General features: G+C 33.3%; 2 protein-coding genes across 10 annotated transcripts in view; one reads left to right on the plus strand and one right to left on the minus strand.

The window, feature by feature from the left end:
* Nucleotides 1-9,060, plus strand: part of LRRN3 (leucine rich repeat neuronal 3) — a 34,926-nt gene extending 25,866 nt beyond the window's left edge. Inside the window, exon 2 of the mRNA XM_036897411.2 lies at nt 5,946-9,060. Coding sequence (XP_036753306.1) covers nt 6,308-8,434 — 2,127 coding nt within the window. The 5' untranslated portion in view covers nt 5,946-6,307 and the 3' untranslated portion in view covers nt 8,435-9,060. The remainder of the gene's footprint in view (nt 1-5,945) is intronic.
* Nucleotides 1-14,872, minus strand: part of IMMP2L (inner mitochondrial membrane peptidase subunit 2) — a 998,090-nt gene that overhangs the window by 508,284 nt on the left and 474,934 nt on the right. The window lies entirely within an intron of this gene.

Raw genomic sequence — 14,872 nt, forward strand, 5'->3', positions numbered from 1 at the left:
AAGGGAAAAAGAATACCCTCTTACAGGAATGCAATTGTATAACTCAGCAATACCTTTGGGATATGAAACCTTCAATTAGAATTGAAGAAAGACAGTCTTACAACAAAGGAATAAAAAGTCAGATAATGGAGAATAGGATTTAAGTCTTTATACAAATGAACTCGGCTAGCAGTTCGCTATAGAAAAAAAGGAAAAACAGGGCTTTAACGTAGCCATGGCAACTTCCTATCTTCACCAATTTTTTAACTAGAGTATCCAAATGTTTTCTACTTCAGACCATGTAGTCTTTAGACTAAACATAATGAGGTACAGGGAGAAGCCACACTTTGTTCTTAAGCTCTAGAATTTAAAAATTCATCTGAAAGATAGTGGATTTACAATTTTCTTATGTGTTTTCCCAGGATACTTTAGTTGATTTTTAAGCCTCATGAAAGAACACAGAACATTCAGGTTGCTTCTATCAGATGGAAAGAATTAAACACTCCCTCCTTTGTACATCCACAGAGCAGTACTCATACATTTTTCATTTTAAGTCAATGCTACCATGCCATATTCTCCACTATTACTCCTTCAGTAACTGAGACCTTGGGTAGTAGACATTGCATCTTATTTATTGCTGACTTCCCAGTGTCTATAATAGGGCCTGTCAAAAAGTAGGCCCTGAATCAATGTTTCATATGTGATAAAATAAACAGATGAAGTTAAAAGAATGAAGATATTTAAGGAAAAAGTAGTTTTTGCCATAAAAGTTTGCATATATAATTATACCTAGAAACAATTTTTATTTTTACATTAAAGAAATCTCATGTTAAAATAAGTATCCATAGGTATTAAAAATATAAGATATAATAATTCTTAAAATTGTTTCCTTTTAATGGCCCAAACCACTAAGTTCCATGTTGTTGACCAGAGTATATTTATACATATATTACATATATAAATTAAAATATATCAAATGCTTTAGGTCTTTTATTCTTCCTCAGGCAATATCTACATTGGATTGGGGAGCCAACATGAAAAATTAAAGATACTGTGAAAAGAATTCAGAAAGCCCAAAAGGACATATGTATTAGGAAAATTCTACATCTTAAGATTCTTTTTAAGTTTAAAATAAAGATCTTCTGAATCAACCAACAACAAAAAACCCTTGTCAAATTATACTCTGTCAATGAAAAACAATTACCAATTTTTAAATTTTTAAAAACCTTATAAAATGAAGAGATTAGAAATGAAAGCACAGCGACTTCAGTGATGCAGTAGACCTGCAGCAAATGTTTACTGAAGGATTGAATGAAAGAATAAACGAGAGTAGATAGGTGATAAACTCTAATAAGGGCTGATGTTGAATTTGGATGTCACTCATTCAAATAATTTAAAAGAACTTTTATATAATACATTTCATTGAAAGTCAGTGTTCATCCCTGGTGACATTTTATTAACATTATCTTTTAAACTTCTATACAATTCAATTATAACTTACTTTGCTTTATTATGAAAGATTTGGTTGTCTAAAAGAAGTTACAAAAATTACCTTCTAAAATAGTTTTACATGAAAAACAACTGAGAAAAACAATAATTATGAGTGGGTTCTTAACTCCTAAGAGTATGACCATATGAAATACTCACCCTAACAACATGCAATCATTTAATGAAATGCTCCTATTGTTAGTAACATTAAATTGTATATGGCTTATATTTTAAGGAAGAAAAGCACTAAACTTTTCTGACATGCTATCTACTACCATATATCCATACATCCATTTACTCATCCACCCATAATACTTATTGAAAGCGTATTATACTCTGGTACTTACGTTAGACTCCCAAGCAACCGTCCTAACACCTTTTAAACTCAAGTGGAAATTCTGATTTTTTTGAAGTATAATTTTCTTACTCTTATTTTAGAGGAAAAAAAAATCCTAGTAAATTGATGGAATCTAGGAAATTATGCAAGTATATCAATAATTATGCTCCTGATTGTGTTTTTATTGTCACTTAGGATGAAACAAAAAGTCATTTTAATCACTATTTCATATGCTGTTATCCGAATTACAGAAAGACATTTCTGAGTTATCATTTAGCAAGCATTTTGTTAAGGACCTATACATTGTGAGTACTGGAGTAGGTACTAAGCAACCAATCAAATGTACTAATATAATCAAAAGCAAGTTAAACACAGTCTCTAATAATACTCTCAATCTAGTAAGGGGGTAATAATCTAATAGCTTCATGTCTAGTAATAATCTAATGATCTAATGTCTATTAGGTCCAGTAAGTGAAAACGGAAATGTGAACAATGATTAAGACACAGATAAAAAGCGACTCAGAATGAATTCAGGAAAAACTTTCCATAACAGAGGTTTTGGGCCTGAGGTCACACCAAGAGCCATGAGACTTAAGAATTCTGGTTCCTGTGACAACATATTCTTTACAAAAGCAGATATCAGGCTATCATTTCTGATGACTATGATAATTAAGAAGTCTTACTTGACTTCCCAGCCTCTGATTATATATTCACAAGCAAACTGCAGGTTCATAATTTGTATTTTCAAGTATATTTTTTTAAATGGAGCAGCAGCATTGACCAGCAGATTCAGGTATCTGTATTCTTTTGACGGTCATATTTCTCATTGTAATGTACTAGCATTTTGGTTTTGTCCCTTTTGAATTTCTTTAGTGAGAATCACACCCTACTCACTATTAGTACGTTAATAAATTTAGTTTTCCACATTTGGAAAGCTGAAGTCCAAGTTAACACCTGCCTTGCTAAGAAATAAAATCATTACTTAACCTTTTTGTTAAAATTATTTCATCTCATCTCTATACATGTATGCAATGTGGATTACTACAAAGATCTGTAGACCTAAACACAAAACCTGGATTCTAATCCCACCACATCATTTATTAGCTGTGTGATCTCAGACAGATGGGTCTCAATACTTTTATATAAAAAAATGGGGATAAAAGTACCTCCCCAGTCTATCACACAAGGTCATCATTAATATAAAATAAACAATGAATAAGAAAGGCCTTTGAAACCATAAACCACTAAGATATAAGCTGTTGTTATTGCCTTACTATCCTACAAACAATCCATGCCAAATAGGCCATTAGTGAAAGCATCACAATCATTTCCAAAGACATGAGAAAAAAAAATCAATTATTACAATAAAAAGAGCAAAATTTCTATATCCTCTATTGTGTTCTCACACTGACAATTTCATCCTACAGACCTGGAGAAATAAAATTTCAATTTGCCCCCCACTGTATGAACACTCCTTATTTTTAAAAATTTCCAGAATAAATCTAGTTCAAATGTGATTGTTTCTGGCATATAGCTATATAAATGATGAAATGAGGACAGAAGAGTTTCTAATTAAATACAGATATAAATTAAAGAAAACCCTAAAAATAAAGGGTGGCATTATTAGGTTAACACACTCCCAAAAATGAATGCTTTATCTTTAATATTTCTAATCCCCCAGTTAACATAAAGAGGTCATAGGAATCTCTTTGCTCTGCTGGAGAAAGTAGATCTAATTGATTGTCAGTTGTGATATCACAGATCTCAACTGACTCATTTATGGGAACATGCAAAAATGTATTTTGTATTTTGTACCTAGACATTTTCTCTTTGAGGAATAAAAGGCAATACATTTCTGATTTAATTTTATTCAGGTAACCATCCTATATACTCCCATATCAGCCTTCACACTGTATTACAACCATTTGTTTACTGTGTTTCCCCACTAAACTGAAAGTTTATGAGGGTAATAAACCACCTTTTATCCTCCAGTTATTAACCCAATAACTGGGATGTAGAAGGTGCTCATTAGATGTTGACTGAACAAATTAAGGAATAAACTACAGATAAACTATTAGATTGGCTTTTCTTTAAAGTCTAATGTTCCTTTGTATTACACTCAAATATAATCTTTGAATTTTATTAATATAAGTAACACATTCTGTGTAAGTAATAGATTTAAGCAAGTTAAAGCAGCTGAATATTGAAATTAGGAAGTTAAAAAGATTAAACTGCTTAAATTGTATATGAAAAAGATGAACATACACATTTATTAATATAATTAATTTATGGATTCATTCAAAACATTTCTTGAGCATCTAGTATGTTCTAATTACCAAGGGCTGGAAAAGTCAGGCAGGCCTTACACTCTCAACGAAGTGAGTGCCTGGGGAGGAGAGAACCAAGTAAATATCCTGACGTGGTGCGTGCTGGGGCCATGGGACCACTGTAGAGGGTGGCTCAGTACAGTTGGTTGAGAACAGGGGCCTTAATAGGGAAGCTTTCCCAGAGAGGTGATGCTTGAACTGAGGTTTTGTGAACAAGAATTAACTTGAAACAAAGAAACAGTCGCTCCAGGTGAGAGAAGAGGATGAGGCACCTAGAGCTCTACTGACAGAGGGAAGGTTGCATGCAGGAAAATGGCAGAAGGTGCACACAAGAAACAGAGAAAGAGAAGAGGAACCCCAGATTGAGGCTCTGTGGGCTAATGGTTTATCAGGCATCTCCAGTGAAGAAGGAACTGTATTAGATTCTTTCTTCAAGGGATTTAGAGTCTATTTAAAACAGGTTAGGCATAAGAGCTGAAAGGTCCAATAAAAAAATAAAATGAAATTTTGGAACAGCAAATACATGAAATAATGAAAAAAAAAAAAGAAAATACACTTTCAATTCAGGATAACTCAGTAATTATCTGAACTTCATGATCCACTTTTAAGATAAATTCACATCTTTTTAAATAAAGGATGAGGAAAATTAGGTATGACTTTGAATTGTTTAAAAATAATTTTTCTTACTTAAAAAAACTGTTTCTATCTCTCCATAGGGACTACGTCTCCAAATATATTATCTTTGTCACCAAAGCACCCATCTTATCTCAGAGTCAGTCAACAATGCCATTATAAATGTCAATACTGCATTGAGATGAAAGAGTGAACAGTCTTTATAGACTGATTATTCAGGAGAACATTATTGCTGGCAGGGAAAAGCCCCAAGATGACTAGCCCAGGAGTGCTCCAGCTGTCCTGTACACTTGCAGGGAGAGCTCACCAGCAGCCCAGCTGATAAAGTGCATATCTAAAAGTAATGTGGTGCTTTAAAATGTAGCACATATCAAAATTGCAACTTGGTTCTGGATTGCTTATTTTTATGTGATAAAGACATCAGTATCCATTTAAAAGAAGGAAGGAATATCTAAGTGCCCGTTTTACTGATGTAATAAAGTTACTTCTTCATTGTTAGTGACTAATGGAATGTAGGTTATTTTCAGGGAAAAATAAAGCAGTCAAACATTAATCTGAATTTCAGTTAAGAATGACAATATGCAGGTACCTCCAAGGCAAGTTAGACTTAATCTCTTCCAAATACTGCAAAATTTGAAACAATTTATACAAAGGAGACTATGGAGAGAAGTATGAACGAAAATGCAAAATACAACTAAATACCACTACTTCTAGTTCATTTTATAATTTTGTTTCTAAATGTTGTCCCATGGGAACCTGGAGAACCAGGCTAACCTCATTTGATTGTAACTGAACAGTATTATTTATTTACAACCTTTGAATTTTGCCTCTCTTTGAAAAAAAAAAGCCATCATCATTGTAAAGGCTTTTTCTTCCCCCATAACTAAAAACAAAATTATAAGTTATAAACAAGCAAAAATTTGAAATAAGAGAAAGATTCAGGGAGCATATTCATTATTGGTAACATCAGCCTTCTAATGATTCAATTTCTCAGCCTGTCCAATGTCTGGGCCAAAATCTATCAAGGTCAGTCATAACAGGATGAAGTCAACAAAATATATTGACTCAATTGTGAACTTTAAGAATATTATGTATGAGATAATCATAATTAGTTATGGATTTTAATTATGGCATTTTTTTCTTCTGGACTAATCTTTTTTTTTTATATATTTTATTAATAGTTATCATCATGGTGATATTCCTGCAAGTACCGAACAAGCATGGGATTTGAATATTATACTTCTAAATAAATGAGTTGCTCAGTTTCCTGTGACCATCTATACATACTCCATCTTCAAAAAGTATATCAATATTCTGTCATAAAGGAGATAGCAACCTTCTTTTTTCCAATATGCATAACATTTCTGGACAATACAATTGTGACACTGGCACTTATTTCCAAGAAGAAAAACTTTACAGTTCTATGTCATTCATCATTTGACAAATGCAAGTATTTTCCTTATCAATCAGCTCTTCCTGAACATACTAGCAGTGACTGTGGAATCCTTCAGGGCCCATTACATTTCTGAAGAAGAAAGATAAGATGAAGGACATGCCACTCCGAATTCATGTGCTACTTGGCCTAGCTATCACTACACTAGTACAAGCTGTAGATAAAAAAGTGGGTTGCCCACAATTATGTACATGTGAAATCAGGCCTTGGTTTACACCAAGATCCATTTATATGGAAGCATCTACAGTGGATTGTAATGACTTAGGTCTTTTAAATTTCCCAGCCAGATTGCCTGCTGACACACAGATTCTGCTCCTACAGACAAACAATATTGCAAAAATTGAATACTCTATAGACTTTCCAGTAAACCTTACTGGCCTAGACTTATCTCAAAACAATTTATCTTCAGTCACCAATATTAATGTAAAAAAGATGCCTCAGCTTCTTTCTGTGTACCTAGAGGAAAACAAACTTACTGAGCTGCCTGAAAAATGTCTGTCTGGACTGAGCAACTTACAAGAACTCTATATTAATCACAACTTGCTTTCTACAATTTCACCCGGAGCCTTTATTGGCCTACATAATCTTCTTCGACTTCATCTCAATTCAAATAGATTGCAGATGATCAACAGTAAGTGGTTTGATGCTCTTCCCAATCTGGAGATTCTGATGATTGGGGAAAATCCAATCATCAGAATCAAAGACATGAATTTTAAGCCACTTATCAATCTTCGCAGCCTGGTTATAGCTGGTATAAACCTCACAGAAATACCAGATAATGCCTTGGTTGGACTTGAAAACTTAGAAAGTATTTCTTTTTATGACAACAGGCTTATTAAAGTACCCCACATTCCTCTTCAAAAAGTTGTAAACCTCAAATTTTTGGATCTAAATAAAAATCCCATTTATAGAATACGGAGGGGTGATTTTAGCAATATGCTACACTTAAAAGAGTTGGGGATAAATAATATGCCTGAGCTGATTTCGATTGACAATCTTGCTGTAGATAACTTGCCAGACTTAAGAAAAATAGAAGCTACAAACAACCCCAGGTTGTCTTATATTCACCCGAATGCATTTTTCAGACTACCCAAGCTGGAATCACTCATGTTGAACAGCAATGCCCTTAGTGCCCTGTACCAGGGTACAATTGAGTCTCTGCCAAACCTCAAGGAAATCAGCATACACAGCAATCCCATCAGGTGTGACTGTGTCATACGTTGGATTAATATGAACAAAACGAACATTCGATTTATGGAGCCAGAGTCACTGTTTTGTGTGGACCCACCTGAATTCCAAGGCCAAAATGTTCGGCAGGTGCATTTCAGGGAAATGATGGAAATTTGTCTCCCTCTTATAGCTCCTGAGAGCTTTCCTTCTGATCTGGATATGGAAGCTGGGAGCTATGTTTCCTTACACTGCAGAGCTACAGCAGTGCCACAGCCTGAAATCTACTGGATAACACCTTCTGGCCAAAAACTCTTGCCCAATACTCTGACAGACAAGTTCTATGTCCATTCTGAAGGCACACTAGATATAAGAGGCATAACTCCAACAGAAGGGGGTTTATTTACTTGCATAGCAACTAACCTGGTAGGTGCTGACTTGAAGTCTGTTATGATCAAAGTGGATGGTTCTTTTCCCCAGGATAACAATGGATCTTTGAATATTAGAATAAAAGATGTTCAAGCCAATTCAGTTCTTGTGTCTTGGAAAGCAAGTTCTAAAATTCTCAAATCCAGTGTTAAGTGGACAGCATTTATCAAGACTGAGAATTCTCATGCAGCTCAAAGTGCTCGGATACCATCTGATGTCAAGGTATATAATCTTACTCATCTGCACCCATCGACTGAGTATAAAATTTGTATTGATATCCCCACCATCTATCAAAAACACAGAAAACAATGTGTAAATGTAACCACAAAAGGTTTAGACACTCATCGAAAAGAGAATGAGACCAACAACACCACAACACTTATGGCTTGTCTTGGGGGCTTTCTGGGTATTATTGGTGTAATATGTCTGTTCAGCTGCTTCTCTCAAGACATGAACTGTGATGGCAGACATAGCTCTGTGAGGAATTACTTACAGAAACCAACATTTGCATTCAGTGAGCTTTATCCTCCTCTGATCCACCTCTGGGAAGCAGGCAAGAAAAAAAGTACAGCCTTAGAAGTGAAGGCAACTGTCATAGGTGTGCCAACGAACATGTCCTAAAAACAACCAACTAAACCCACTTCAGAGGAAAACTCAAGACTGCAGTTGTGCTTGGAAAAAAGAAAGGCAGAGAAATATTACTTTCTAAAATAAGTTTAAGTTTCACCAATGCTGCTCCTGACCAATGGAAATATGTACAAGTTCAGCATTTTAATTTACTGGTTTCAAAGGGTTCTGTGGCAACCAAATAAAATAATTCCATTTTCTAGAACTTTCATGTAACTTTTATGTCTGGACTACAGTTAAAGTGGACAAAACATTTCTGTACTTTTTTTTAAGTATATAAGAGTAGTTGAACTGAGCAATACCTCCTCCTGTTGTATTACACATATTAGCCACGAGTTTTTGCAGTGACCAGGTAAACTTGAATTGACACGTGGTGTAATAAAATGGACAAATTCTGTAGAGTAGACACAGTGAATATGTGGACCTCTTTTATAAAAAAAAAACATACATTTTGGATTAAAATTAATTGCTTTTGTCTTGTTTTTGTTTCTAAATAAAGAATCATTTCTGGGAAGTCATCTGATAAGATATCATTTAACTGACATTTTTTAAAAGTGTCTTTCCATAATGAAATTTGGAATGCTAACACTAAGAAACTTTTTTACTGGGTTCTGTAACTACATGTTTATAATGCAAAAAAATGGATTTTAGAAGGCACTTTATCAATACTGAAAGGCAATAATAATAACATATCTGACCCTTTAACTATTGATAGAAACAAATCCTTTAGGAAATTACGTATTCACTTAAAGATTTCTTAACAAGACTTTTGTAGTGTGTTTAATTAAGTTCACATAATGTAAATCCAATATCTAAGGAAACAAAAGTCTTATTTTAATAATTAGTAGTAGCTCAACTTTAACTGCTTACTTTGCAGAAAATTTTGCAAAATTTCAGTTGGATTTATGATGTAAGCGTAATTTTCAAATTTCTCTGTGATTCTAAATACTTTATGAGCTTCACTGTAATAAGAAGCAAATAATGAAATCATTTGCAATGTTCCAAACATGGCAAAAAATCATGCTTTACATGACCCACAAAAGGAGAAGTTTTATGCAGTTGTATAGCACCTAAGTTGGTGCTGATTTGAAGTCTGTTATTACCAAAGTAGATGGTTCTTTTACCCAGGATAACAATAGATTTTAGAATTTTAGAATACCAGATTTTCAAAAAATGAGGACTTTAGAATTTTACTTTAATCTATATTGGATTATTAATAGAATAAGCTTATCAGGTTCAATTTTGGAAAATTTTCTCTCTAATTTAGTTCATCTCAAAATGAAAATGACATAAATCAGACAGTTTCAGAGTTCAATAGATATGGAAGAGGACAGTTTTGCTAACAAAAGGAAAGAACATCTGAAACTAATTTAAAGTAAAAGAAAAGAATAAGTACAATTCTCTATGATGATACTTAAAGCACTTAAGAAGCACAGTTTAAGAAAATGAGAATCATTGAATTGAAGTGCCAAAAACATTACTAATTACTTAAGAATATTACATAATAAGTATAAGGATTTTATGTGGAAAAATAACCAATTTTGGGGTTTTAGTCATATTTACAAACAAAATCAGACTTGCAAAATAAATGCATTTGTGTACAATGGAAATATCTTGAACAGCAAAAATAAAACAGTCTATTAAGCCATACTTTTTATAGGCAAAGTACTTATCTCTATAAAGCTACAAGGCTTCCATGTTAATTGCTGCTGTGCCTATTCATAATCAAGCGTTTGACTTTTCTTACAGTAGCTTGCTGCATATTATCAACATGTCACCGGCCTGTAAACATTTCCAGCACTGTAGTCATATCAACTTATTTGTTAATACTAGACATTTGCTTTTATAAATAGAACTGACAGTTTCTAATTAAATCCTAGCTGGTTTTGACAGTGTGGAAGGTAATTGTTATGAACTCTTTAAAATGAAAGGACAAACTGTGTTAATTTCAACACAACTAAAATATGAAACTTGCTAATTCATTGTGTTTCCTAAACACAAATTTTACAACCTGATGAATCACTATCATACAGAGGCTGACATTAAAATTTATCAGCAAGACATGCTCATACATCATGAGAGGTTTCAGAACCAGGGACAGAGCTTTTTAAAGCCAGGCTATTTATCAAACATATAGAAGCTGAAATATGACCTACTAGGATGCAGGTATTGTATAGGTCAGCAGAGAACTTGCTCAGGTATCTTGTATGTTTCTGTTAAACCTATCTGCAAAGAGAATTATAACAAACATATGGTAAAGCTGAGAATACATTTCAAGTTACATTTTTTCTTAGAAAAAGTGTAGCAAATAAGCCCTCTGAATAGACAGACACCTAGCAGCACTGAAATGAAGTATTTTTGTTACAACTGAATGAATATAGTTCAAAGCAAAATATTATCCCACTTACTTGCTTAAATTTTCATCTAAATTGCCAGTGAAAGAGAAAACACATTTGCTTCAATAAAAAAGAATGGCATATCATACTCCCTATGTTACCTCCTAAACCTCATGTAAAATTAAGCACTGGTCAAAGTACTCAAAATAAATAACTTACAACTTGGTGATACTATATGAATGCAATGGCAAACTTTACCTATAACAGATTAAACTCTAACATTTAGACCTCTATAAATGCCAGCTGATGCCTAGTATGGGGGAAATCGTTTTTTCACAAAAATGAATTTAAAATAGTTACATATTCCCTAATTCATACTACAAAATAAATTCAAATTTTCTGAAAATAAACATGTTTAGTTCAATACAAAAATGCCTAAAAACAATGTGGAAAAAAAGCATAATTGTCAGCAAAGCCAAGCAACAATATGCTGCCAGTCATATGTTGACCATTTTGTCTAGAAATGAAATAGATTATGATACATATATCTACCTTTTTATACTCATTTCAGCTTTAAAATTTTTATCCTAATTAGATAAAAAAATTTAAGAAAAACTACTTATCAGCAAACATAAGTTTAAAATTCTAATTACTTAGTCTTTTTATTTAACTATTCTTTCTTCTGTTTATATTCTACATAGGTTTATTGCATGGCTATTAGTCACTGGAAAATGGAAATAAACAGGACAAATTCCCCACCATTAAGGGGCTTATATTTATCTGAATTACCTTCTGGTAATCTTATGTATCTCTGTTTTCACAAATACACCTTAACTATGTTACCTAGTAGAGTCCCAGCTACAATCTATATTTTTACAGAATGATAATATACTCAGAAAATCACAAGACATTTTTTCTTGGTCTAAAATGTTGTACTTATCAAAATGGATTTTTGTTTTTTGGTTTGTTTGTTTGTTTGTTTGTTTTTGGATAAACCAGTGCTCATTCTGAATACTATCCCACATGAATCAGACATTCATTCTAGATTGTCTATAGTTCAATTTTGAAGATATACTTAAAAAAATACAGGAGATAAGCATTAGTAGCCATAAAAAAACTAATAGAACATATAGGCACAGACATGATAATAAACATAAGAACTAAGCATTAGCATAAAAATTAGCACATATTCTTATAAATAGAACTTTAAAAATAAATATATTAACAAAGTCCTTGCTGGGTATAAGGCATTTCAAGGAACTTTTAAAAGACTTTCTGTAGTTGTTTCCATGCATCAATTTCATGGTCCCAATGAATAAAGCTCTTCTGATATTCAGTCCCATTCCCATTAAAGAAAAGTACAGGATGCTCAATTACCTGTTTAACCTGCTTTCTGACTTTTAGGTTATATTTATCACACATAATAACTCTGACTTCAGAAGGAGAATCATGCATAAAGAGTAAAGACTCAGGGGGAAAAAATTTCCCTTCAACCTTCTGGCAACATCCTTATCCTTGCCAAGTACTGGCATTCTAACACCAACAACTTTGTCACAAGTCAGGGTGCTCTGGTAGTGTTTTAACTTTCTTAAATGCTTTGTCATCTATTATAAACATTAGGTTCTGAAAAGTTCTAATTTATGAATTAGAATTTGTGGTTTGGTTCTGAGTTTTGATAAATCAGTTTGTTCTAGGAGCTCAAAATTATCCAATACAGGTTAGATGGCATGGATTGTTCACTGACACATGGGCAGCCAAAATTATCAAATAAAAATTAGATACCATCAAATTTATCCATGTGATTAAAACCTACAGATACCCATATGGGAAGATGGTCATCTACACTTCCCAGAAAAAGAAATAAGGTAATTCATTAAAACAAACAAGTAAACACTCTCATAGGTTAATTACAGAATTAAATTGGCAGAAAGGAATAATTCTGTGCAAAGAAGTTCCTCAGTAGTCAATGAGTATTGATTTTTGCTTACATGTATTTGAAAATCACTATGCTGAACCTTGTTCTCATTCCAAATGATATTCCATCACCACCTTGACTTTCTTTGTTAATGAATTGTTTGTATAGTAGAACTCCCAAGGTAAGAGATTTGGAAAATAATAGCAGCAAAGATTTTAAACAGAGGAGCAAGGAGTGGACCATGTTCTCAGTTATACGTGAATTTTATTTATCCAGTCTTCATTTATTAAGGATCTCCAGTGTTCCAGACACAATATTAGTTACTAGTGACTCAACACTGACTCTGACAGACAAATCCTCTGACATCATGAAACATATAGTCTACAGGTAGACACCAATAAACAAATCTGGTAATTACAATAGAGGTTAATAAAAATATGGTAGGCATGGGGATAGCTTAAATATATTGCAGGGTACAGGTTATTACAAATGGGCCCAGAAAGGGTTCTAACATCTAAGACTACGTTCATACAATCTCCCAAATAGAAAGCAGAGGAGTGTTGAAAGCACGTTAGGGACAATATAAAGATGACAGTTAGAAGAATCTGAGCAGCATCAGAGTGCTAAGTAAATACGAGAGAGTTAAGAAGAAGGAAAAAGCCAGACCTGGACTCATAAGGAAAAATGGAGAGGTGGATAAAAATAAAACTTCATTTGGTCTTAAACAAGGTGGAAATTAATATCCCAGGGAAAATGACTAGGCCAAATTTAAAACACCAGGACTAATTTATAAAGCTATAAATTACAGTTTTCCATTATTTTGATTCTGTCTCCCACTGTAGCCAGGCCCCAATCTCCCATCCAATTCCTGGTCCTCCATAGCTGGGAATATGAGGAAAAGTGGAAAATAAATAAAGGAAATATACGTAGGCTTGCTCTATGCCCTCTTCTCTCAATCCTCTAATCTGAAACTACACACCACACAGACATGCACACTCAAACCCTCACTGGCATACACCCATGCACCCTTCATGTCCAGGGTTAGTACAGTCTGCTATTGGCAAAATACTCTAATTTTGGAAAAATACAATTCCCATCAAATCAACAAAGGGTCAAATGTTACTCTAGCTCTCCATTGTCTCCCCAAAAGGCAAATAAACAAAAAAGGCCCAAAGTATTCTGGGCAGTTGTATATATAAAAGCCAAATATAATTTAAAATTAGGATCTATGTCTTAAACTTAGGACCGATCTAGTTCTATTTCCACTGTCAATTGCATTTCCCTTTCAGAAATTTTACAAATATGCTATAGTTTAATAATTATGTAAGTACAAAAATAGACGTAAGAAGACCAGGAAAAAATAGTGCATCTCATTTCTTTAGATTATGTTTTTTACATCAGATGAAATTCTAATTGGAACTCATAGTTACCACTTTGCACAGATAATAGAAAAAAAGTTGCCCTAGTTAAATTTTTCCATTTGAGATGCTGAACACAAAATATTTGTAGAAGTCCTATCCCACATGAATTGGACATCAGTCTACATTTTCTATAGTTCAATTTCGAAGATATACTTAAAAAATAAGAGGGGATAAGCATTAGTAGCCATAAAAAACATAATAGAACATAATAGACATAGACATGATAGTAAACATAAGAACTAATCATTAGCATAAAAATTTGGAGATATTTTTGCTATTAAATTTTCTCAAAAGAGTTTTGGGAAACTGTGATACAAAGGCTGTTAAATACTTTCCAATTCTTGAATTCTTTACTTGAAAACTTTGTTGGAGATTTTCACCAACAAAGTGAAGTGAAGGGGGAAATTCCAAATAGAAAATAAAAGCACATCCACATTCCCATGATATTTAACATGATCATGTCTCAGTATACCAAGAAAAGCTTCTACAATATCCTGATGCTAGGCTCCTAATTTGGGGAAAGGACTGCAACTCACCATGGCAGATGTGTCTGTCTGTTACGTTTCACTCTGGCATAGATAATAGAGAAGGGCCAGGTAGCTCTGATTGATTGACTGATTGTTCATGTATAAGTGATATATAATCTTTTTTTAAATTGAAATATTGTTGATACACAATCTTATATTAGTTTCAAGTATACAACAGAGTGGTTCAACAGTTACAAATATTATTAAATCCTCACCCACAACTAGTGTGCTTA

The sequence above is a fragment of the Manis pentadactyla genome, chromosome 7 (assembly GCF_030020395.1).
Source record: "Manis pentadactyla isolate mManPen7 chromosome 7, mManPen7.hap1, whole genome shotgun sequence".
Taxonomy (NCBI): domain Eukaryota; kingdom Metazoa; phylum Chordata; class Mammalia; order Pholidota; family Manidae; genus Manis; species Manis pentadactyla.